Source organism: Octodon degus, unplaced genomic scaffold (genome assembly GCF_000260255.1).
Source record: "Octodon degus isolate 3935 unplaced genomic scaffold, OctDeg1.0 scaffold00156, whole genome shotgun sequence".
Lineage (NCBI taxonomy): Eukaryota > Metazoa > Chordata > Mammalia > Rodentia > Octodontidae > Octodon > Octodon degus.
In genome coordinates, this window is record NW_004524732.1 from 4,788,012 (window position 1) to 4,812,214 (window position 24,203).

General features: G+C 54.2%; 2 protein-coding genes across 3 annotated transcripts in view; both read left to right on the forward strand.

Annotated features, from left to right (window-relative positions):
- Nucleotides 1–654: 654 nt before the first annotated feature.
- Ttc22 (tetratricopeptide repeat domain 22) lies at nucleotides 655–15,451 on the forward strand. 2 transcript variants are annotated; one of them, XM_004642598.2, is made up of 7 exons: nucleotides 655–1,317; nucleotides 10,958–11,013; nucleotides 11,178–11,293; nucleotides 11,739–11,857; nucleotides 12,417–12,578; nucleotides 13,764–13,916; nucleotides 14,400–15,451. In XM_004642598.2, the coding sequence occupies exons 1-7, from the start codon at nucleotides 751–753 to the stop codon at nucleotides 14,934–14,936; spliced, it is 1,710 nt and encodes a 569-aa protein (XP_004642655.1). In that variant the 5' UTR covers nucleotides 655–750; the 3' UTR covers nucleotides 14,937–15,451. The 2 variants fall into 2 exon arrangements, with proteins under 2 accessions (XP_004642655.1, XP_023558469.1); XM_023702701.1 differs by lacking the exon at nucleotides 13,764–13,916.
- Nucleotides 15,452–22,246: 6,795 nt separating this feature from the next.
- The window catches only part of Pars2 (prolyl-tRNA synthetase 2, mitochondrial), an 11,595-nt gene continuing 9,638 nt past the window's right edge, over nucleotides 22,247–24,203 (forward strand). The window contains exon 1 of the mRNA XM_004642599.2: nucleotides 22,247–22,286. The gene's annotated coding sequence lies outside the window, so the exon portion shown is untranslated. The remainder of the gene's footprint in view (nucleotides 22,287–24,203) is intronic.

Below are 24,203 nucleotides of genomic sequence, written 5' to 3' on the forward strand. Positions count from 1 at the left end.
GGGCAGATCCCCGCTCCAGGAAGGAGGAGGGGTCCAGTACTGGGCTGCAGGAACCAGGCTCTAGAGGGGCCACTAGTGGCAGTCTCCAGATCAGGCTCCAAAGTCCAGGACTGAAGACTGGTCCCAAAAGGAAAACCGGACCACAGGTGGCTGGAGGGACGGGATAGGCACCAGGAGGAGGGCAGAGCTCACACTGTAATCCAGAGTGACCATGTACCGGTTTGCCTGGGGCTCCCTGCCTAGGGAGGGACTGTCAGCCTCAAGTAGCTGACAGGAAAGTGGGAGGTAGGACAGAGGCACTGATGGGCAGGAGCAGGAAGACGGTGGTCCCTCCACCTCAGGGCCTGTCCAGAGCCCTCCACTTCCACGTGGAGCAGTGCCCACGGAGGAGGAGGGCCCGGCTGGCGTTGGCCTTCCCTGCGACCCACTTCTATGACTTAGGCCGGTCCCTTTCCTCCTTCCAGAGTGAGCAGAGGCAAACCCGGCCTTTGGCCTCGCACTGCGGCTGGCGGCCGCTGCAGCCAGCAATGCACCTGTTTTTCTGCCACACCTGATTGTGCAACGCGTCTAAGGGCCGCTGAGCAGCGAAGGCGGAACCACCTCGGGCGGGCGGACCCACCCACCGGGCGGCTCCGGACTGGGAAGCGCCGCGCCCTGGGCCTCTGCGCCCGGCTGCTGGGCGTCTCGTCTCGTCCCCGCGCTCACCTCCACCGCCTCCGGGCAGGTGAGGCCGGGCAGCGGCTGGGAAGCATGGCGGAGCCCGAGGCCGCGGCCGACGACCTGGACGCCCTCATCAACGACATGGACTACCTGCCTGGCCACTTCCACCTGGAGATGCAGCTCAACTTCGAGCCGCGTTCGCCGGCCCCGCTGCGTGCGCGGGACCTGCAGCTGCAGCGCGAGGGCGCACGGCGGGAGCTGGAGCTGGCGGCCGCCTCCCAGCGGCCCGGGGTGCAGCACCTCCAGGGCGTCTTTGCCTTCTACCTGGATGAGCTGGACGAGGCCCGCGAGCGCTTCCTCGAGGTGGCCCGCGAGGACCCGGGCAACCTCAACGCTTGGGCCAACCTGGCACACGTGTATGGGCGGCTGGGACACGAGCAAGAGGAGGAGGCGTGCGCCGCCCGGCTGGCCAGCCTCATGGGCCTGGGCGCGGACCCCGAGGCCGGCGTGGCAGTCCCGCTCCGGGCGGCGCGCTGCCTGGCTGAGCAAGGCTATGCACATGGCTTCGACGTGGGCTGCGCCAGCCTGGAGGAGCGCGCGCGTGTGCTGGTGGCCGGCCTTGCACTCTACGACAAAGCGCTGAGCTACGGGCAGCAGGTGAGTGACACCACCTTCCCACCCCCGCTGGAGAGGCTGTGGCAAGACGCTTTAGTCTTTGAGGTCCCTGCCTCCGCTCCACTAGTCCTCTGGCCTGTACAACACCTTGCCCCCGTGAACCCTCTTTCCTCCCATACAAGCTGGAGCTGTGCTCCCCCGGCCAATTCATCACGCATCCGTGTTCCTCCCAGCAAGCTTGTACCTGTCCCTGTCCCTGTCCCTGTGCCCCTGCTCCTCCACCTACTAAAAGTACCTCCAGGCAGCACCAGAAACCCACCTCTTCCCTCCAGGTCTGATTCCACCCACTCTGCCTTCTTTCCCTCTGAGGTCTGCTGGCTGTCCCTGCTCCTCTGGCTTCCTGCCCTGCAGCACCCTGACCCTGCTGCGGTCATCCCTGCTGCCAGTGTGCTTTCCCTGTTATCATCGCGCTGGTTGTGCCCGCCACCCACTCCCTCTGACTGGCAGGAATCCTGGGCTCTTGGTGGGCACCAAAGCCCTCCGCAGCCAGAGCTCTGCCAGACCTCCCTTTTTCCCCTCATGAGCCAGGCTATTGTCACATCCCACTGCCGCTCCAGCCTTGCAGGCCAGATGTCTCCACAGCCCACCTTGCCCCCCTCACCCTCTTCCTGGGCCACACACTGCTCCATCTTTGCCAGAGGGCCTGGGGCATGTCTCTGACACCTTATCTCCCTCCCCGGAGGATCAGAGCTCCCATGTGCCCCCACAAGTAAGTCTCCATCCCAAGCTCCCAGGCTTTGACAGTGGGGACAGTGCTCATGCGCGCTAATGCAGGAAACCCAATGGCTGCTTGGGCACAGGGCCTAGCACTACACAGACAGGTACTAGATACGCTAGTTATCTCCCAAGAAAAACAAGATCTGCCTGAACTCCGCAGCTTGGGTGATCAGCATTCAGGGTGGTACAGCTGAGTGGTCGGAGCCGAGGTGTGCTCAGCTTGGCTCAGCAGTGCTGGGCTGAGACTGGGGCACTGTCTGCTTCCCTGTGAGCTCTCCTGGCTGCACATAAGATCCATTCCTCACCAGCTCACGGGACACTGTGGCCTTTCTGAGAAGACAGTGCAGGCAGATTCAAGCTGATAGCAGCAATGTTTCACAGTGCTTTTGATGGGTGAAGTTCAAATAACAAGTCTTCGCACCTAGAAGTCTGGTTCTTGAAGCCGATACACCCCTTCTGCACCTTTTCAGTGGGACAGGGGAGCAGTAGCAGCCATAACCTGGGAGACACAGCAGAGGCTAGAGACTTAGGGATGGCAGTGCGGGGCAGAGGCCAAGCCAGGAGTCCCTGTCCAGATGCCCATCAGAACCCATCTCCCAGGATCTCACCTCTGGCCAGGCCTTGGTGTCCCAAAGTGTCCTTTGCCTTTCTGCAACATGGGGACCATCATGGCACATGTGCCCTAGGGTTCCTCCTTTGTAAAATGGGGATCCCCTTGTTTGGCTGATGTTATCATGTGGTTTTTATTTTGTTTGGGGGCGGAGAGATTTTTTGAGGCAGTCTTGCTTTGTAGTCCAGGCTGGCCTTGAACTCACTAAATGTAGCCAGTCTGGCCACGAACTCAGGTGATCCTCCTGTCTCAACTCATGAATGCCACCGCATCCAGCACTATAATTAATGTTTGCAAAGCTCCCAGAAGAGCAGGTGCAGGATCGGGCAGGGTCAAGGCCACCCTCACCCTCTTGGCTGTGAAGCTGCTCTTTCTCACGATGGGTGCGGCAGTCACCTTCCCATGGGACCTGCCGGGGTCTGAGTCTCCAGTTTTAAATCCTGAACCCTGAATGCCAGGCAGCTCTGCAGGGAAGGGGTGGCAGTACTGTGTGTGTGGTTGGCTGTGGCCACTAGTACTGGCAATGGTGGTGGAGCCCGTGGCCAGGATCCAGGGGGCCTCAAGTCTTATCCCAGCCATGGCACTGCCCACAGTGGAGGCCTGGCTCTGCCTGGTAGTTCCCCATCTCAGAAATGGGCACAGGAAGGTTGCCTGGATGGCCTCTGAGACCCTTTCCTGCGCTCTGTAGGCTGCCTGGAGGAGGTGAGCAGGGAGGCAGAGGGTAGAGCACACAGCAAACAGGCCGGCTGCTTCCCTGCAGTCAGCATGCCCCAGCAGCTAACACTGTGTGCCAGGGACAGGAGCTGCTGCCGAGGCCACATGACAGAGCAGCTGTGGCCCGGAGGGAGCTGGGGACATGGCCCCTTCCATTTGCCATACAAGGGGCCAATCAGATCATGCTGGTGAAGTACCTGGCACCCATCAGGGGCTCAGGAAAGAGTCACCAGCTGGGTAACACCAAGGAGAGTTTCAGCAAGAAAAGTCAGGAGGCTCGAGTTTAAACCCTGTTGTTATTTTGCCATGTGGCTTTGGGCAAGTTACTTGTCCTCTCTGGTCCCTGGCTGCTTGAGTGTCAGTAGTGCTCTCTGCCTTAGGGTTCCTGAGATTTTCCAGCTGCAAGATAGAATGAAAGGGGGGGGGGGGATAGAATGGAAGGGCCTGTACACTGGGAGACTCTGAGGGTGTCTGAGAGCCACTCGCAGACCTTCTGAATTTATTGAGCGCTTACTGTATGCCAGCCCTGTAAGAAGCTCCTGCCACTGAGACACGGATGGAAGGAGAAGCAAACATGTTTCTTCAGTAGCTCATCTCTCTGTGGGTGAGGGGTCAGAGGGACAAATCCAAGATGTGTCTGGGGCTGACAGAGGCCACAGGCCTCACAGGCGTCATGGCTCCTGGACCACAAGTGGGCATTGTGGACCGGATGCTGGCATCAGCAGCAGTGACTTGGGAAGACCAGGTGTGTGGGCAGGTAGCAGTGAGTACGTCCAGAGGAGTGGCTGAGGAAGGCCTGGCAGGACAAGGTGTTGGTGCTCTGCTGGAGTACAGTGTGTGCAAAGGCCGCGCGGCAGGAGCCTGAGGCGCGTGAGGGTTTCTGGGAATGCTAGAAGGCGGGATGGAGGACAGCAGCCCAAAGCTGCATGAGAAGGGGCACATGGTGACTCCAAATCTACTTCCCAGAAATTTTAATCCACTTGTAGTCCCCAGACACTGTGCCAGTTCGCCCCTCCCCAGGAAGGTACTGTGCCCTCTGCCACCCATGGAGACCCAGCTCTGGCACACAGTTCCTCTCAAAGCTTCCAGGCAGAACTGCACATGGTGGTCTAGGTGCCCCCTTTGGCAGCGCCTTCCACACTGGGCCTTGTGCGATGCCCACCACAGGCAGCGCCCAGCTCACAGCTGCCAGCCTGAGATACCCCGGCCACTGGTCAGAGAAGAGGCCGCCACGTGCCACTTGACTTGATTTTGCTTTTCTGGAGGGACAAGGAGGTGGGAAAGAGACCTTCCCACAATGAAGGCCCAGCATGTGTGACAAGAGGGATGGGAGGTTCAGAGGACAGGAGTAAGGGGCAGCAGCAGAGGCAGAGGCGGAGCAGGAAAGAGAAGGAGCTCCCTGGCCACATGGTTGGCACCACGGGTGCAGTGAGGCAGGCGGCAGCACCTGCCCAGCCTATGCCCAGCAGATGAGACCCTGCAGGCTGGAAGCTGGGAAGAGCCTGAAGCTGCTGCTCCCCTGCTGAGCCAGCTAGAGGGCAGCTTCGCAAGTCAGGGATCTGCCTGAACCCAAAGCAAGCTCATATGCAGTGGGCCAGTAAGGTCCGTGACTTCCTGTCTGCCCTTCTTTCCTGCCTCTATATCTCCTTAAATACAAGAGGTCAGGTCATAGCCTCTGCTACCACCGTGCATGCATGCACACACACACACGCATGCGCACAGAGGCACCCTGGGGTTCCTGCACAGCTCTCAGGGTTAGCATAGAGAGAGCACAGGTTCTGCAGCTGACAGACCTCTCCTGCCAGGCAGCTATAGAAGGTCACTTCTCTAACCTGTTTCTGCCCTGCAAAGGGACCCTAAGGTGGACCTCCAAGGTTGCTGTGGAGATGAGGGTCCTCGACACCGTGAGTCAGGGCGCATGAGGTGCATGCTCTGCCATCCCGGCTGGGCTGGCCCCTGCCCTGCACCTGCTATTTCTCTGTTGTAGGACCATTGGCAGCTTCCTGGGAGCTTTGTCCCCTCAGCCAGGCCCCTATGTCACCCAGGAGGAGCTTGTTTTCCCCATCATGTGTTTTAACTCAATTTAATATAGTTGGATAACTCAATTTTAGATCTTAAAGTCCCTAATTTTAAAAATAAGGTAGCTAGAGCTTATATTTCTCTAAATAATAATAAAATAAATCCCTGGCCCAAGCCAGCTCAGTTATTTCATTTTCCTTTTTTTCCCCCAAAGTATTGGGTGCTTGATGCACATTCTGGGGGGCTGTATATACCCCATGCTGCATGACGGCTCAGGGTGGCCGGGAGAGGGCAAGGACCTCACACAGTGGGCAGCGCTGTGCCAGGCTCTGAGTGAGGGTGGCACCTTTCGTAGCACGTGGATTTGTATTCTGATCCTGCAGGCCATCACTGCTGGATGTTGAGGTTCTTCATGGAGGGCACAGACCTCTCCAGACAAAGCCTGCTGCTACTGGCACTGGTGGCCAGCTTGGGCCCAGGCCTACTTGGGGTGTCCCTTGTTCACTGGGGACTGGAACAGAGAAGTGGCCCTGGTAGTCAGGTGAGTCAGGAGTAAACACCACCCCGCCTATGTGCACTTCCGCCCCCACCCTTGAGCTTCTTAGGAGGGAGGCCCCGTTTGTGGCCTTTGGGAATCCCTGGGGAGCTAGAGGCAGGGTCAGAGGGCATTGGCTCGCCTGTCCCCTCCTGGTATCCAGCAGTGTGCTGCCTGTGTGTCACAGTGGGCAGTCCGGTCATGCAGGAAGGACACATCCTTGTGACTTCTTTTTCTGCAGCGTCAGCTTCTCGGGTCCCTGAGACGACGGGAGGCAGGTCCACACTTGAGGCCCAGTGGTTCCACCCAGCACTGTGAGGCTGGGTGCGTGGCTTTCTTTTTAGTCTCCTACGTGTGAAGGGGAGGCAGCTACAACTTTCCAAGGTGCTGTGAGAAGCCAGGGCTTTGACGCGACACAGTCCCCAGTAACCCCTGAGAAGTGTGTTCCTTCTCTCTGTCCTCGCCTTGGCCCCAGCACAGGGTGGGTGTATGTTGGGGGTGGGGAGGGAATTAGCTCTCTGGAACCCACACTGGAATGCAGGCTGTGTTCAACAAGGGCAAAGCTCAGGCTGCAAGACCAATATTCTCCCTAAGAGCCAACAAGGTATCCCCATAGCCCAGGCAGCTGCACACAGATTTGCATACCACTCGGGTGGCAAGAGTTCTTTTATTGAAGTCCTTTGAAGAGCCAAATCCCACCCCACCCCCAGTCCCCTCTGTTGGGGACTTTCAGTGCTCCTGCCCCATCCTGGCACCTGCCCTGGGCCTGTCATCATGAAGCCTGCTGGGCTCCACCCAAGAGTGTGAGTCAGCTGTCAAGAATCTGCGTTTCTGTCAGATTCCCAGGTGAGGCCCAGGCTCTGGCAGGGCCTACACTTTGAGAGCTGCTGCTCTGAGGTAGTTAGGTTCTGGGACTGCTGGGTTCAAAGTCTGCTTTCTTCCAGCTGTGTCACTCTGGAAACCACCTGACCACTATGTGCCAGAACTACCCCATCTATAAAAACAGGATAACAGAAGCCCCTACCTCATAGATAGCTCTTGAGGGCCCAACAGATCAACACCTATAAATGATGGGGCTCGTGTATAGTATGGACTCATTTGCTCTTGCCAGATTACAGGTGCACACCTGTAATCCCAGCACTGGGATTAGTTCAAAGACATAGTAGTGAGTTCTGGGGCAGCCTAAACTGCATAGCAAGATCCTCTCTCAAAATAAATAAGCAAGAAAACCTTTTTGCTATTGCTAGCACAGCAACAAGAGCACCATCCCCAGATCTCAGTCCAGTGACCTTGAGGACTTGCTAGTTCCTCAGTTTCTCCATCTGCATTAAAAGGATAATGACCCACGGGAGACCGTGTAAGTGGCAGGCAGAGTTGAAAACACACCAGCTCTCTGTACCTGGTGTTACAGGAAGAACCAGAGAGGCCCAGCCTGGAAAGTCAGGTCAAGCAGCATGTTTCTGCTTCTTATTCTGTTTCACCATCTGTGAAATGAGGATGAGGAGGGTGAGGGCCTCAGAGAGCTGGGAGCTGCTCTGAGCCCCTCCCTGGCCCTGCTCCTCCCTCTCAACTGAGCTAGAACCAGAGTGACAGGTGTTGTGGAAGCTCAGCATGGCCTCCCGAGTTGCTCCTACAGATCTCCCAGCCTGGAGCCCCATAGTGTGTACTGTGCTGGCTGGCCCCTCCGACAGACCAAGACTGTGCTCAGGGAGTGTAATGAGGAGGAAAACATGGGGTGACCGGCCCAGAGCTGCAGCACGGCCCCAGGACGTAAGGCTCCCCTGAGCCCTGGTCCTGCACATGGTGGTGCACAGGTACCTGCAGCAGGCCCGGCTTCAGGGCAACTTCATTCTCCGGGAGGGAGGGAGGGAGGGGCAGCCAGAGGCCTGTTTAATTTAATTTAACACACTGTGGCTTGCCAGGTTGCCCCTGGTAACAGCTTCAGCTGCTGCCTCTGTGACAACCAGAAGAATTTTAAAGCAACAGCCCCTTTTTAGGCCAGGTTGCCCCAGAGCGAAAGCCTGGCAGGAATGGAAGATTAAAACCCAGCATGCTGAGGCCTCTAAATCCATCTGCTCACCCCATTAACTCCACCCCACACATATTGGCCCCAAGCACAGCCATTGCTCTCTGAGGGACTTCCCAGGGATGTTTGGAACTTGTCACACAAATGGCCCTTGCTATGCCTCACCTACCCAGCAAGCACTGAGGATTGAACCCAGGGCCTTTGCACTGAGCTGCATCCCCAAGATTCACTAAATTGCTAAATTACTCAGGCTGTCTCAAACTTGCCATCCCCCTGCCTCAGGCTCCCACAGTGCTGGGATTACAGGCACCACCACATCTGGTTTCTTTTAAAAATCAGTTTTAATCTTGAGAGGACAGAGTTAACTAACCCCATCTAGAAACTGCTCCTGCAGTTCAGGCATACGGGCACAGGTGGCAGTATTGCCTACTCAGTGAAAAGCAGTAGCGCTCAGTTTGCTCAAGGATATCCGGACCACTGGGTCAAAGGTAAGCTCTGATGCCCACTAGTGTGAGGCTTTGGGTATGTCTGAGCTCAGTGTCCTCAGTCACTTTATGCAGAGACCGATGAGATAACTGCGTGCTGTGCACAAGGAACCTTGGACCAAGGACCACAGTGGCACGAGTTTAAGTCATGCACTAACTGTGGTTTGGGCACACAAACTTGATTTCATTTCTGTTGGCCTGAATTTCTGGGTGGTTCTGAAGACAGCCCAGTGCTCCAGCACAGGGACCTGTGGGGGAAAGAAAGGCACCTGGGACCCCAGAGGGGTCTGCAGTCCTAGAGAGCCAGGGATGAGGTGAGATCCGGGGCCTGAGACCTCATTGTTCCCTGGGCACTGAAAGCAGGTCACAGTGGACAAAGCAGCATCCTAGACAGCCCTGACCCTGCTTGGCTCCCCTGGGCCAGGAGGAGTCCCCCAGGGCTGCCCAGCGTGTCCCTCCACCCACTCTCGCTGAGGTCTCCCCCGGTCAGTATCTGGGGTGGCATGAGGTCCTCCTCCCAGCCGCGACTGTGTAGCCAGCCATGAAGCAGCCCTCAGCCAGAATTCATGGGTCATGTGCTGAAGGCACAGGTGGCCCATGTCAAGGTCTTTGGCCAGTGTGCCTTTAAGGGATGCCGTAGATCCCAGTGCCCTGCTTCCTGCCCTTGGAAGGAGAGCAAATATTTCCCAGCACCCCATCCCTGCCTTTTGCTCAGGGAAAGGCTGCTCCCTCTTCGGAGATGGCCCAAGCCCTGGCAGACAGCAGTGTTCATAGCTAAAGCCTTGACCTAAGGCACACAGTATACATTTGCTTCTTCAGCTGGGCGACAGGGCCCCTTGAAGTTACTGGGAATGGAAACATGCACACTGAATCTGGGTACTCCCCAGGCTGCGTGCCTTCCGAGGATCCTCACTGCCCACAGATGAGCTCGAATCCTGAGACTGGCCCTGGGGCTTCTGGACATGCCCCTGCCAGCCTTTCTGCAGCCCTTGCTGTGGGCTTCAGGCCCAGGCTGCGTGTGGATCCTGAGAGGCCATGTTTGCCCACTCATCATCCTGGGTGCCTTTTCTCCTGTGTCCCCATGGCGGGGTCCCTGCTCACCCTTGAGCACCCTGCTCCAGCATCTTCTCCCCAGGAAATCTGTCCTTCCTGCCTGGCCAAGGGCCCTCAAGAGGGGACCCATCTTTCCTATTCTGCCCTTGTTGCCCAAGCAGGGCCACATAGAAAAGATTCTAGTGGGAACGGGCTGAGAAACGCAGGCAGCAGGGCCTCCGGGGCAGCCACAGCACTCTGTATCTACCACACAGGCCTCTCCCTCTGAGGCCACCCAGGGACTCCCTGGCCAGCGTTGGCTTCCTGCCCTTTCATGTACACTGCTCTGTGTCCCCCAAGCTGCTGTCCCTGCGTCCTCAGGCCTCTGCTCACATCACGCCTGCTATCTGGGGTGCCCTGGCCCCCATCTCAGCCGCTCAAGCACAGCTGCTTGTTCAAGGGCCACCTGAAACCCAAAGCTCTGGCTGGGCCTGCGCTGTCCATCCTGCTTACTCTGGGTCTGCTTCATGCAGGTGACCTTGAACAGACTTTGCCACCTACTAGTTTTTGACAGCGTGGTGTAATAAAGGGCACATGAGCTTCAGAGCAAGGCAGTATTAAATTCCTGGTCTTCTGCTCGGGCAAGTTGCTTTAACTCTCTGGGCCTCTGGGTGTCCCATTGTTTGTGTGGTCCAGGTGACAGGTGTCCTGCACCCCATCCAAGGGGACTGATGCCTGGGTCTGATGACTCCTCTCACAGCTTCCTTCCCAGGCACTACCTAGGCCATGTGGGGGCTCAGGCAGCTGGCTGAGCTGTTCTCTGCTGGGGTGGGTGGAGCAATGTGGGGGTCCCCAGGGGTGCAAGGCAGGCAGGAGCTCCACCAGGAGATGAAGGGGGAGGGAGGGAGGGAAGAAGGGAAGGAGCCTGAGGCAGAGCTGCCGATATGCACTGGGGGTTTTATTGGTTTTCATTAAAATTCCTTCCCAAGGCAGGCGCAGCTACTCCCATAAATAACAGAATAAATATTTTATCTGGTGCCCAAGTTGATCTAAATGCACAGCAAGGTTGGCAAGAATAATAATGGGAAAACAGTGCAGGGCACCCAGGCTCTGGCAGAGCTGGGCTCACTTGGTGTGTGTAGAGGCTGCTTGGGAAGTTGGGGGCCAAAGGGCAGAGAGAAGTGGTGGCCTCAGAGCATGGGGCCAGGCTGGGGCAGGGCCTGTGTGCATGGGGGTGAGAAAAGGTGTCCCACTCAAACTTTGGGTGACCAGCTCATCTCAGCAGCCTCTGTGGTCAGAGAAGCATGGCAACCTGCTCAAAGCCACCAGCCTGACACTAGCAGAGCCAGACCTAGAGCCAAGACATTCAAGACCCAAGCCTTTCCCCCTGGCCCTGCTTCATCTTGGGATTCAGGAAAGTGGGGCACTCATGAACAATGGCCAGGGCACCCCGGTAACAGCAGCGCTGATTTCTGCTTCCCTAGATCCCCACAGAGGAGAAAAGGGGCTGGTACTTCACCATGGCAACACTTTTCATCAGGTCAGGCCTGGGTGGTGGGGGTGGAGGTGTGGCGGGCAGACTGAGTCTGGCACCAGGCAGGGGTGGGATAGAGGGGCAGGCAGTTCCCCAGCGGAGAGGAAGGGAGGGCTGGAAGCAAGCTGGGGAGGAGAAAGGGGCTGAAGCCACAGCCCCTCTCCACCCAGGCTGGACGGCATCTTCCTGGAGCTGGGCAGCGAGGAGCAGAGGAGGCTGCCTGCCTTCAACCGCACTCTGGCTCTGCTCCGGCAAGTCCTCAAGGCCTCCAACACCTGCCAGCAAGGTAAGGGCCCCAGGGCAGGGCTGGTGGCCTGGCTTCCATCCGCTGCCCCGGTGCCTGTCGCTAGCCCTGCTGCTTCTCCCACTGTCTCCCTTCTCTGTTTCCCGTTTCTTTCTCTCTCACTCTGTCTCCCCTGAGCTGTTCACCCCAGGACTTGCTCTGTTGAAGAGGAGCCATTTTGTCCAGGGCCAGCCAGCCAGTCAGACTAGTGCTGTGAGGAGAGCTTACCCCTGAAGTGAGGGCCCTGGTGACCTAGGAGACAGAGAATGAGTGTTGTGTTCCTTCTTGGATGTGTTCCTTCTCTCTGTGCATAGCCCTGCCCCACCTCTGTCACCCCTGTCCCTGGGTTGTCTGGGGTTTCATGCTGCTGTACCCCCCTTGTCTTTGTGGGGGCTGACACTTTCAGTGGTGCTGGTCCCCTCCATCCCTGCACCTCTCCACCCTCCAGCTCTGGCCTGGTGCTACCTTGGGATACTGCTAGAGAGGAAGGACACCTTCTCCACGACCCCTATGGGCGTCCATGACTGTGGGTACTCAGGCACCGAGCCCCTGGACTGCTTTGGCAAAGTAAGTCCCTAGCTACCCCTGCTTTGAAGGTTGGTGTCATCCCTCACTATGAGGTCCCCCCAGGAGGCACCCGGACTCCAAGCCTCTCTCTCTCTGCCTTCTCCTCTTTCAGAAGCTCTTCTTGGGTTTCTTCTTTGCCTCACACTAAGACCCTCCCCACACTGAACAGCCCTCCTGAGGCCTGTGTGCACATTGTCTCTGCGCTCCCTGCCCCAAGTCAGGGTGGTCAGAAGGTGGGTGGGGCCTCATTGCTAGCTCTGCCCACAGCCAGTGACCCTAAGGCAGGTCACTTAGAACTGGCATCAGTGGATACCAACCTGGAGGAAGTACCAAGGCCCTGTTAGAAACCCCATCAGCATGGAAGCGCTTCCCTGAATGCCCAAGGCAAAGTTGGGTGCATGAGCTGGAGGGAGGTCACAGGGCCTAGAAATATCTGCTGGCCATGACTGTGACCATGAATGTGGCCAGGAACTGAGTGCCAGGGGTTCGCCCCAAGGCGCTGGCTTCCGCCACGTGAGCGAGCAGACATGTGGTATGCTCCTATCCCCTCTCTACACAGGCCATCGAGATTGCCAAGGACCATCCTCTCATCCTCAATCGCCTGGCCAAAATCTTCCACTTCCTAGGAAAGCAGGACATGGCTATTGGAACCTGTAACATGGCCCTGGATGTCCTAGGAGATCCAGAGCTCAACTGGCAGGCGTACTGCACCAGGGCCAAGGTGGGTCACCCTGTGATGCATGTCCCCATCCTGAGACCAAGGACCAAGGCCAAGACCCAAAGGCCCCGAGACAAGAATGCAGGGACTCCTAATTCGGTTCCCACTAGGAGAGTCCAGATTGGCTCCTGCCTCCCTCCTGCCTGCCCCATGAGTCCAGAGCTGCTAAAGCCCCTTTCTGCTTGGGGCAGAGACCTGAGGCTCTGCACTTGTTGTGCTCCAAGCTTAAGTCCCTCCTTTCCCTGTCTTGCCCACTGGCTTTCACACAGCCTACTGGTAAATCTGTCCCATTCTTGGTCGCCATGGTTTATTTTGCCAGTGTGTACCAGGGAGGAAATTCCTTTACTATAGCAGATCTGGTGGCCATTATAATAAAGGTATCAATCATACTAGTAAATCATAAAACATTTACATAACTCTGCATTTTACTTGCAGTCTGCTATAACCCTCACAAGAATCTCACCAAAGTGGCCGGACAGTGCTGGTCTGTGATAGAGGCCTCCTGGCCACAAGGAGTTAGGGAACCGCCGAGCAGTACTGTGCTGGTTAGCAGGAACCCTGGCCTTCTCCTGCCCTGTGGCTCTGAAGGTCACAAGGCCATACTTCCCACTCAGCTGGTTGGAGGAGGAAGATGTGCATATGGTGTATGTGGACACGCCGGCCAGACCTCACCACAGTGGCTCTACCCACTCCCTCTGCTCCATGGCTCACTCACTCTCCAGTACCCTTGGCTTAGGCCTGTGCCCACAATGCCCTCTTCCAGGTCTCCTTCCTAACTTCCTGCCAGCCCAACCCCTGCAGGCCCAGGTTTCTGACCTGTAATATGCCTATAATCCCAGCTGGTCAGGAGGCAGGTGGATCACAAGTTTGACGCAAGCGGGGTTCACCCCTCCCTCCCCAAAGGCATCCTCTATAGACCATCTTATTGAAAACTTTAGCAGTGCCCTTCCAGTGCTAGTGCTTTCCGTTCTTTCCAGGTCTCCTCACTCCTCTTACCACCAATTGGTCTCTAACATACTGTTTATGTACTTGTCACACTTTGTCTTTCTCCCTACTAAAGTACAAGCCCCATGAGAGCCAGAATTTCTGTCATGTCTCTTTGCTGGTCAGGAGGAGACTGGCTTGGGTTGGTGCAGGACAGAGGTGGAGGCTTGTCCAGAACACCTCTGAGCCGGCCATCTATCGTAGATCCACACCACAGCCTACCTACACGACTTGGAGCGGGCCAAGGCCGGGCTTGGAGGCATGCCAGACAGGAGCCACTTGGCCCTCGCCAAGGCCGACCTCGAGCAAGTAGTCAGGGTGTGCCCAGGCCTCAGGACCTTCCTGGACATTGGCCAGGTAAGCAGCTGCTTGGCCTGGGTGGCAGAGGGCTCACCAAAAACCTGTTGACAACCTGTGGGGCTGAACTGGGCACCGAGGGCCCTGACAGGACTAGGGGTACAGCTCTCCCAGATCCCCAGCCTCTAGGGGAAAGGCTATGCAGCGATGTGTGGAATAGGTAAAGGGGGCCAGTGCTTACGCACTTGGTAGGTATGGAGTTGCATTCCATCCAGAAGCGCCTGCTGTGCTAGGCAGTGGTCACCAAGAGATGGCAATATCTAATTTACATGCGTGGGCACCAAGGAACATCAATGTACCCTCTTGAGGTTCTGTGGCTGGAGTGCAAGTGCTGGACCTGGAAAACCTGGAATTCCAATACTAACTCTTTCCTAAGTCCAGAAACATGATGTGCGATTAATGTGGGGTGGGGGTGGAGATGAGGGAGGCTTGGGGACAAGTGACTGGGGGAGGCTTCAGTCTGGGCCCCATCCGCGCCCCCAGGTCTACTACTACATGGGTGTGGACGCGGTGCAGGAGCTGCTGGCCGTGGATGAAGCAGCGCTCAATCAGGCGCTGGTCTTCCTGGCCAAGGCCGGCGAGTCGGAGCTGGGTGACGCGCTGCCCGAGCTGCAGCTGCTGCGCGGCAAGTGTCTGCGCATCAAAGGCGAGGACGCCAACGCAGCGGCCTGCTTCAAGCGTGCCGTGGAACTGGACGACGCGGGCTCCAGCCGCCCCGAGGGCTTCGGCTGCCTGCTCGAGTCGCTGCTGACGCAGTGGAGCCAGGCGCAGCTGAGCGACGGCGAGCTGGGCCGCGAGGTGGACACCTGGCTGCGCTGCGCCCAGGGCAAGTACCCCGCGGCCAGCCTGCGCCAGGAGCTGCAGCGCCTGTGGCGCGGCCACACGGACGAGGTGCTGGGGCTGGCCCGCGCCTTGGTGGACCAGGGGCGGCTGGCGCTGGTGCGGCTGCTGTTCGAGACCATGGAGCAGGAGGGTGACTGCGCAGGGGACAGGCGAGGCCGCCGGACCTTCTCAGTCTGAGCCCGGGGTTGAGCAGGCCTGCGGGCAGCAGCGAGGCCCCGCCCCAATCCCAGGTGATTGGGCCTAACCTGCCATTGAGTTGTAAGTGGAGCCAGTAAGATGCTCCATTAGGAATTGTGAAAGGGGACGTTGAGAGCTTGGCACTCCAAATGCCCCCTGCGGCAGAAAGACCTGATTTCCGATGCGAAGGACTCTGGAAACTGGCACGAGGCCGCTAAAGACCCGAGCCAGCAGAGAGATGGAATTAAGATACTGCGAGTCTCCTGGGAGAAACAGACTGCCTCGGCTGTTGTGGTTTTCTAGTGCCTGGGCCCAAAGGCCTGTCTTTGGATTCTTAGGAATGGAGCTCAGTGGAGCCTGGGCTGGGACAGAGGCGCGTCACTGGGGAGCACGTTGGGCTGGGCCCTTACTCGGGCCTGGGTACCCAGGCCTCTCCCACTCATATTCCAGCAGGCCTCATTCCTATCAGCTTGGCCAGAAAAGACTCTCAAAACTGCTTGAAATAAAACTCATCCACAGAACCTCTACTTGACTTCTCTATTCTGTACTTGAGGGAATTAAGGGGTCTCAGCACCTATCCGTAGTCCTGAGCCTTCTACAAGAGAATGAGGGAGTTCTTAGAATTTCCTATGCTTGGAACACAGTCCTAATATCTGTATTTATTTATTTATTTATTTATTTATTTATTTATTTGAGACAGGGTCTCACCCAGGCTGGCCCCGGAACTCTCAGTGACCCTCCTGCCTCAGCCTCCTGGGTGCTGGGATTATGGGGGTGTGCTACCATGCCTGGCATCACAGTCCTAAAATCTTACATGTGAATTTGTAAAAGAGTTGGACTCTAACTGCCAACAAATCACACGATGGCTGGGCTCAATCTTGTGGCCTCCATAGAACAACTACCAGCTTGAGTTCTTGCCACATTCCAGAAGTACCTCTTGTTCACACTTGTGGCAGCAAGGCCCTGTGATGGTTTATGGGTTGGTCGGCACCTTTGCCTTCCTTTGAAGGGCTGTCGTATGCCCTACCTTGCTCCACTGTTCGCAGCACAGTGGCAGAGCAGCACCCTTGCCATCTCCTGGATTTCACACAAGCACTCCTACTAAATTCTCTCCACAGCCCTGAAGGGTGGCATCATAATCCTCATTTCACAGATGAGGCCACTGGGGCACCAGACAAGGTCGCAGATGGGAGTGTGGACCTTCATCATCACCTGTCTCAGCCTCTAGTCCAGAGCAGGATTCCTCTCTCCACCCAGCATTCTGAAAGAGTTTCAGATCTCTGGCAGATGAAGAGCCCACTGACTCATAAAACAATCGACTTCCTTTCCCACAGGCCTAAGTCTTTCACTGTAATCTGTCTTTTCATTGAGTTGAAATCATTTCTGTCATTTCTCTCCCCAAGTTAAGTTCACCTCCTGGGGCCACAAAAAACTGATCCTAATAAGCAAAGTGATTCTGAACTCGGTGCCTTCCTCTGGCCTCCGAGCTCTTTCTGTTACAGCGCCTGTCCAGGTGCTGGAGTCATTCACAGGCCCTGGACCTGCGTGGAGCCAAGCTGGCAGCTGAAAGCAACAGGCAGCAGTTCCTCTTCTCGCCCTCAGCAGACCCCAAGTGAGCACCCTGCCTGGGTGATGGTGGTTGGATGCCAAATGAAGTGAAATATCTCCTTTCCCCAGACTGTTAACTTTTTTCTTGCTTAAGAAATGGGAGGGTAATGACATTTAGTACTTCAAAGCTCAACAATAAAATGAGCAGATGGGCACAGGTCCCCAGCGTCACAGGCACAGCTCCAGGGAGCAGCCACCCTGGCTGCACAGGCCAAAGTCACCGGCACTTGGGCCAAAATCACCAGCACACTGGCCAATGGAGGGACACAGCAGCTCCCCCTGCTCCCCTAGGCTGCACCCCAGCTCAGCAACAGCTGGCCTTGATCTCCACTCCTGCTGTACTATTTAGCTCAGCATCTGCCTCGCCTGGGCCAGACTAGAAAACAGCCTCTCTGGTGTTAGAGGTGAGGGGTATTTTCAGCAAGTGAGGGGCTAGCACAGCCCCCACAGGCCTCCCTGTGGCCACAGGAGGACAATTTATCTGAGCACAGAGGGACCTCCCTGGCAAGTCACAGGAAGTCACTGTGTCAACATTACCATCAAAACAGTTCACTGAAAACGTGCCACAGCCGGTCGCCATGCTCATGTTCCACACGTCTTCTGCAGCCCACACGTGAGTCCATGCGTGTTAGCCTTGCTCCTGTTTCTCACAGAGAAGAAGCTGAGGCTTGAGGTGGTTACACAGCTTTCCTGAAGAAACTGGAGGACAAATGCCTCAGCCTCCACCAGCCCAGGAGTCGGGTCATTCTGAGACATGGTCCCCAGTCTCCAGAGGTCTCCAGGGAAAGTCCAAGACCAGCCTGGGTTATGTGGTGAGTTAAAGGCTCAGCCCAGACTACACAGCAAGACTTCATCTCAAAATATAAAATAAAACAACTCTGAAAAGTAAAACCTTAAGCAAGATGGCAGTTTATCCTGCTAGGCCAGCTGAAGAATCACCTAATGACAGACAGCTAAATTAGGTAGAAATCCATATACAGCCATAGAGGGGCTGGGACCTGGAGAAAATCAGCACAGAATAATAAAGACATCAGGACTGTGGCTGGGGGTGAATCTGAAGAGCCAGGCCTCAGGATGGAGACACAATAGCAAGGCCTTTGAAGCTCCTTAAGGGATAACTAGCAACTGGAGATCACACTGTAATTTGTACCACCTTCCAAGTAGTCTAGATAGGATCAGAAGGGCCTGTCAGATAGCTCAGCAGGCTAAAGCGCCTGTTTGGGCAGAGCACAGGGACCAGGGTTCAATTCCTGGTGTGCCATGCTGGCCCTGCCCCCGGAGTGCACTGAGACGGCAAATGAGACTGGGTGTGGTGACGCTCACCTGTAATCCCAGGTCTTGGGAGGCTCATTATGAATCTGATCTTTGTAGTGAGACCCTGTAGATTAGGATCCCAAGACTTGGGATTACAGGTTCATGTCACCATGCCCAGTCTCATTCATGCCCCCCCTCGGGTGGGGCCAGCACGGCATACCAGGGATCAAACCCAGTCCCTGTGTCTGCTTAAGCAGATGCTTTAATCCTCTGAGCTATCTGGCCAGCCCTCAAAAAAAAAAAAAAGGGGGGGGGCGGGGAGATGGCTCAGTGGAATAAGCGTTTCCCTGGCAAGCGCAAGGGCCTGAGTTCAATCCCCAGTTCCGCAAAAAAAAAAAAAAAAAAAAAAAAAAAAAAGATGAGATCAGACATCCAGGTGTGAGACTAGAGCATCTGGACCCATCCCGTTTCCCCAAAATGCCTTTGTTCTTTCAGTGTTAGAAGTCACAGATAAGCTAAGGTCAATGATGCTCACCATATACTCTAGCTACCTGCCTCTTTCCTATCAGATCAATATCAGCTGAATGGCTCTACTTATGATCCTGTAGGTTGATTGTAGTTTGACCTGTGTTGTACCCATGTTGTAACTTGGCTGTATGAATTCCCCACAACAAAGGGCCTCAGTGGCCTCTTACTTGGGACCCCTCCTGGAAATTCAGAATCTATTTGTCTTTGTATTTCCAGTGAAATTCTCCTAACTTCCTCCTTCGGCTCACAACTTCATTCCTCAATGTTGTGAGACCCCAAGTCAGCGATCTGATATCTAACAGGCTAGGAGTTATATTTTTCCTGTATCAACCTCCCTGCCCTGTCCATACCTTACCCTCGCCCACCTGGCATGTTCCTGAGTTCTCCTTCATACACCTAACCCCCTCCTTGGAGGACTCCACTCAGCCTACATACATGGCACACTCAATACCTTCAACCAACGCTGAATAGAAATGGGAGGACAAATGCCTCAGCCTCCATGGTACCAGGAGTAGGGTCATTCTGAGACACGGTCCACAATCTCTAGAGGTCCCCAGGGAGAGTGAGGCCCAGGGGCCCACAGCAGTCACTTACACACCATCACACCTTGTGCTCACCTCCTCTCCAGGGTCACTTGCCCACCTCCCTACCAGGGCATCCCGGGATTGACTGCCCAACAAATGGCTCATCCTTGAATCCTTGACTCAGCATGACCTGCACAGGGAAGCAACTTTGCGCCAAGCAATAGTTCACTGTAGGTGTCAACATGGCAGGACCCTGTTGTGGCCTGAAGGAATGTGTCCCTCCAAGATTCACAGGTTGGACCTTACACCTCAAGGGGGACCACATGAAGGGGTGTTGAGAAATGATTAAGTATGAGGGCTCTGCCCTCAGAAACATCTTAGCTAGAGGTGCTAAGGCTTCTGAGAGCTACCTGGCCTTTCCTGCCCATCTGCTTCTTCTGCCACGTGAGGGCACAGGACCCACCCCTTTTTGGCCCCTTCTGCCCTGGAAGCAGCAGCAAGAAGGTACCATGCTGGAAGGAGAGCAAAGCCTCAGCAGACATCACATTCCAAATCCTTGACTACGGACTACTCAGCCTCCAGAACTGCACGATGCACATTTCTGTTCTTTATAAACTACTTGTTCTTTGGTATTTCATTGTTGTTGTTGTTGAGAGTATCAGCAAGCAGTTCAGGCTGACTCTGAACTCACAGCAATCCTGCTTCAGCCTACCAGCTGCTGGGATCACAGGTGTGTGGCACCACACCTACCTGGCTTTATTTTTATTTTTTTAGTGGCCACTGATCTTAGGATCTCCTGTATGCTAGGCAAGCACTCTGTCACTGAGCTAACCCCTGACTCAGGGAATTAGCTCTGTGACTCAAGGCTTCCAATAAATTATTAATCAATTGATTGACTGAAATGTCACATGGGAAGTTGCTAGCAGTGACAGGGCCAGGTGCTAGGTCTTCCCCGCCTGGAGACCTCCACCACCTGGACTTTCTCGGTGGGGCGCAAATCTGACAATGGCTGTCCGGACCTGCAGCTCCAGGCTTCCAGCCACTACACACTCGGGTAAAATGCAGCATTTTTGGCTCGTCTCCCATGGGTGTCGTGAGCATTAATTAGTTACCACTGGTAAGTGCTCTGAAGATGTGGGGGCACGGTACACAGCAAGTCATTAGGCCCCTGCACAGCACTATGCTCTACAGCCTGGGAACGGCTAATTGAGAAATAATTAACCCCTCAGGATGCACAGGACGGCTGCCTGGCTGTTCCAGGATTGGAAGGGATGTAACCATGTGCATGGGAGAAAGGAGAAATAAAAAGCTGCTTTGGATTTGCGGATTCCAAAACAGTCTGAAGATGGTTTGGCCCTGGCCCCAAAGAGGAGGGAATAACGGCTGGGGCAGTGTTGTGGGGAAAGCCCCTCCCACAGTATGAGGCCATGGAAGCCGAGCAGGGCTCTGGGCGGGAACTCAGATCCAGCCAGCTCTGCACAGCCTCCTGGGCGTGGACAGGCATTGGTCCTGGCTCTGACTGAACCACACTGCCTTAAGATTATGAGGCTAACGCGCATCTGGTGGCCCTTGTGCCCACCTCAGCAGGTTGTTTTGTGTCTTTCCTGTGGGTGGGCCAACTCAACCCAGTCCGCACAGTAGACTCACTCTGTGGGAGACCCTGAAATATGGATGCCCAGGCTCACCCCTGACAGTCGTCCCTGGGTGGGGCCAGGGCTGTGCACCTGGGGATTCCAGCACAGCCAGTGCTGCTTGCCCTTCTTCAGGTCTTTGTGGACCTGTCACCTTCTCAGCTGCCAAGATGAAGTCCTTAACCCCAGTTACTCTAGAGGGCTGAGGCCAGATGATCAAAAATTTGAAGCCACTTAGAGCTATTTAGGGAGGCGCTGTCTCATAAGAAAGAGACAGAGACAGAGAGACAGAGAGAGAGAGAGAGGAGAGAGAGAAAGATAGACAGACAGACAGACAGACAGACAGACAGACAGACAGACACAGGAGGGAGAGAGAGAGAGAAATTCATAAATCAGTGGCCTGGAGATCTAGCTCTGCAGGAAAGTAACCTTGATTTCAATATCAAGTGGTGAAAAATGAAAACAAAATAAAAAGTAGGTGAGGGCCGGGGAGATAGCTCAGCGATCTAAAGTGCCTACTTAGGCAAGTATGCAGGGACCATTGTTCGATCCCTGGTACCACATGCTGGGCCAGCCCTGCCCCCAGAGTGGGCTGAGCTGGTCAGAAAAGAAATTTAAAATTTTGTTTTGTGGAACTGGGGATTGAACTCAGGCCCTTGCGCTTGTCAGGCAAGCACTTATTCTGCTGAGCTATCTCCCCGACCCCCCAAAATTTAAAAAAGTAAGTTAGACTCCATAATTATTCTAGTTTAGAATACAACCACATCACTTGCCCTCACTCCATTTTCTTTCCTTCCCTATAACTTTTAAAGATCAGATCTTTAAAAATTTAATTTTTCATTATAAATTTTGTACTTTAATTTTGATTTTTTAAAAAATTAATTGTATCCAAAAAATTAATTGTATTTCAGACATCTGATACAGGGACTTCACATCTCAGAGCCTCCCTTTTGATAATTTGCGCCCCGTAATAACAGCAGCAAGTTGTTTGTCTTGATCGCTGAGTTCTTTTCTGCCCTCTTCCCTGGCCCACTTAAATTTCATCACACCAGGTTATGAACTTTTTCCTGTCTCAAGGAACGTAAACTGCACTGAATACAAGAAATTTTGTCTGTTTCATTCGCTTCACTATGCTCAGCGTCTGCAAAGAGACTGGTACAAAGTGGCAGCTAAAAAAATATTTTGCGAAAGTTTGCATTCTTGTTTTTTAAAGACCATCTTGGACACTGTAATAAAGGTGCCATAAAGTTATTTAAATTGAGGAGCTGTGGAGATGGCTCAGTGGAATAAGAGCTTTCCTGGCAAGCGCAAAGACCTCAGTTCAATCCCCGGTTCCGCAAAAAAATAAAAAAATAAAAATAAATAAATAAATAAATAAATAGAAAGCCTGGTAAATCATAGGGTGAACTAGAAAAGATACTGCAGGGGTTGTCATAGTTACGCTGTCACTAGCCTTCCACTTGGAGAATGGAGGCGGGGCCTGACACGCAGCACACGACTCAATCTTTGGCGGTCCACTTTGACCATAAAGCCAAGCCTCCATAAGTCCTAGAGAGGACTTCCGGAACAACGATCTACTTACTGCTACCCAGTCCAATGTATGAACTAGAAAAGAGTTGGTTTCCTCTCTGAACTTCCGGAAAACCTAACCCAGGCTTCTTTGAGAGAGGTGGGGCCAGAGTGTCCCACCCCGTTTTCGTAAACGCAGCTTGGGATTGGCTGGTTGAGTGGGAGGCGGGGCTTACGGGAGCTGGCGCAGGCGCACTGGCCAGGCGCGGCCGACACGCTCCCAGGGACTGTAGCTGGTGAGCGTTGGTGGTGGTGGGTTCTGAGGATTCCACGGGAAGGAGGAATGAAGTGCGGATCTGGTTGTGGGCGCGGGAACCTAGGACCTGGTGTCCGCATCCCCCCCTGAGTCCATACTTCGAGTTTGGGCGGGGTTGGAATCCCACGGACTCTGATAGCGTTCCTCCCATGCTCTCGGCTTCTTCCGTGGTAAAGTGCCTAGCTCTTCCGCCCTCCTACACCTAGGGAGCCGCGAGAGGCTTGGGGTTCCCAGGATGGGTGAACAGGGCGGGATGGGGGTGAGGTGGCTGGAGCAGTCAGCCGTGGTGGAGCCCTAACCGCTCTGGAGCCCGGTGTGGGGCTGCTTCGTGCAGCGCGCGCCAGGATGGAGGCTTTGTAGGGTTTGGAAGTGGGTTCCTTGCCCTCCGCGTTACCCCGCGCCCATTTCAGACACTCGATACTGGGACTTCGCAGCTCAGAGCCTGCCTTTTTTTTTTTTTTTTATAATTTACGCCCGGTGATAACAGCAGCAAACACTGCCAGGCATGCGTGCAGCTCTCCTGAGTGGACTGAGAACCCCAGGGAGTCTAGAACCTTAGGAAAGATCTGAACTGCAGGGGCTGATAGCCCTACGCAGGACAGGTACCGGAAAGCTTTAATGAACGACTGAGGATTGTTGCTAGTTTGAAGCACTGGCCCACTTTAGATATTATTTTTGAGGCATTATCTGGATGACCTTGAACAATAATACATTGGACCGTGGACTTAGTGAATTCAGTTTGTTGTCAAGTTAGTTGTAAGTCAAGACTTTTTCCCATAAGACATAATGGAAATACCCATAATGCATTCCGAATCTCCCCAAACACCCCTTGACTAACATTTTCATAATAAAGGGTTGTATAATGTGCATAATTTACAAGAAACACATATTTTCCTAGTGTAGTCACCAAAAAGATAAAATGTACCTACCTTACCAGAAACAATTTCATACTCACCATTTAAGTTAACGTCTTCTACTTACAGGAAGGGAGAATGAAATGGAAGGTGGTTATTGTTTATAAGGAGAGTTTTCTCCCATCAGAACGTCAGGAATCTGGTCTCTGGTGTCCTTTCACTTGTTGGGAGATTCTAGCCCAGTAGGACCTGCTTCTGGCTCACTAGGTCTCAACCTTTTTAGAACTAAAAAGTGCTCTAAGGTTGTCTAATTTTTGTCTTTTAACTGTATTCTGTAGTATGCCATGACACTGTCATTAAGCAAGTGAATGCAATGATTGGCTTTTTTCTCTGGGTGGGTCTTCTCTACAAATGTTTGTAGCTCTGTCCATTTTTCAGGATTTCCTTTATTTCAAAAGAATGTTTTGCTGCACTGATTGTTGACACTCCCCATCCTCTTCAGAAAGCTCCTCAGCTATCATTCTCTGTTGCTCTGCCAGGAGTTATTGAAGTTCCTCTGCAGACAGTTCCTCTGAGTGCTCCTCCACCAATTCCTCAATATCACCACAGTCTACCTACAAGCCTGTGGACTCTGCTATAGTGACTGTCATCAACCATCCTGTATAACTTGAGCCCACATTTTCATCCAGGCAGATCTTAGTGTCCTTAGAGATACATTGGCCCAGGATTTCTCAGTTAACCCCACACAGGAAAAGATGTTATAATGTTCCTTCCAGAATCCTTAAGAGTTAAATCTGTATCTGAGACCATCTGGAAGTACTTCATGAACAGTTTGTTGGTGTATAGCTTCTTATAGTGACGTATAGCCTGCTGGCCCATAGGCTGCAGTAAAAGAGTGGGAGGAACCCAACTGAGAAGCATGGGAATTCTTTTTTTTTTTTTTTTTTTTTCTTTAAACAATTTATTTAACTGAAATGGACTTAAGTTTGTTTCTGAAGTAACTTCCATTTATTTTGATACATCTTTTCCCCATGATGATTTAC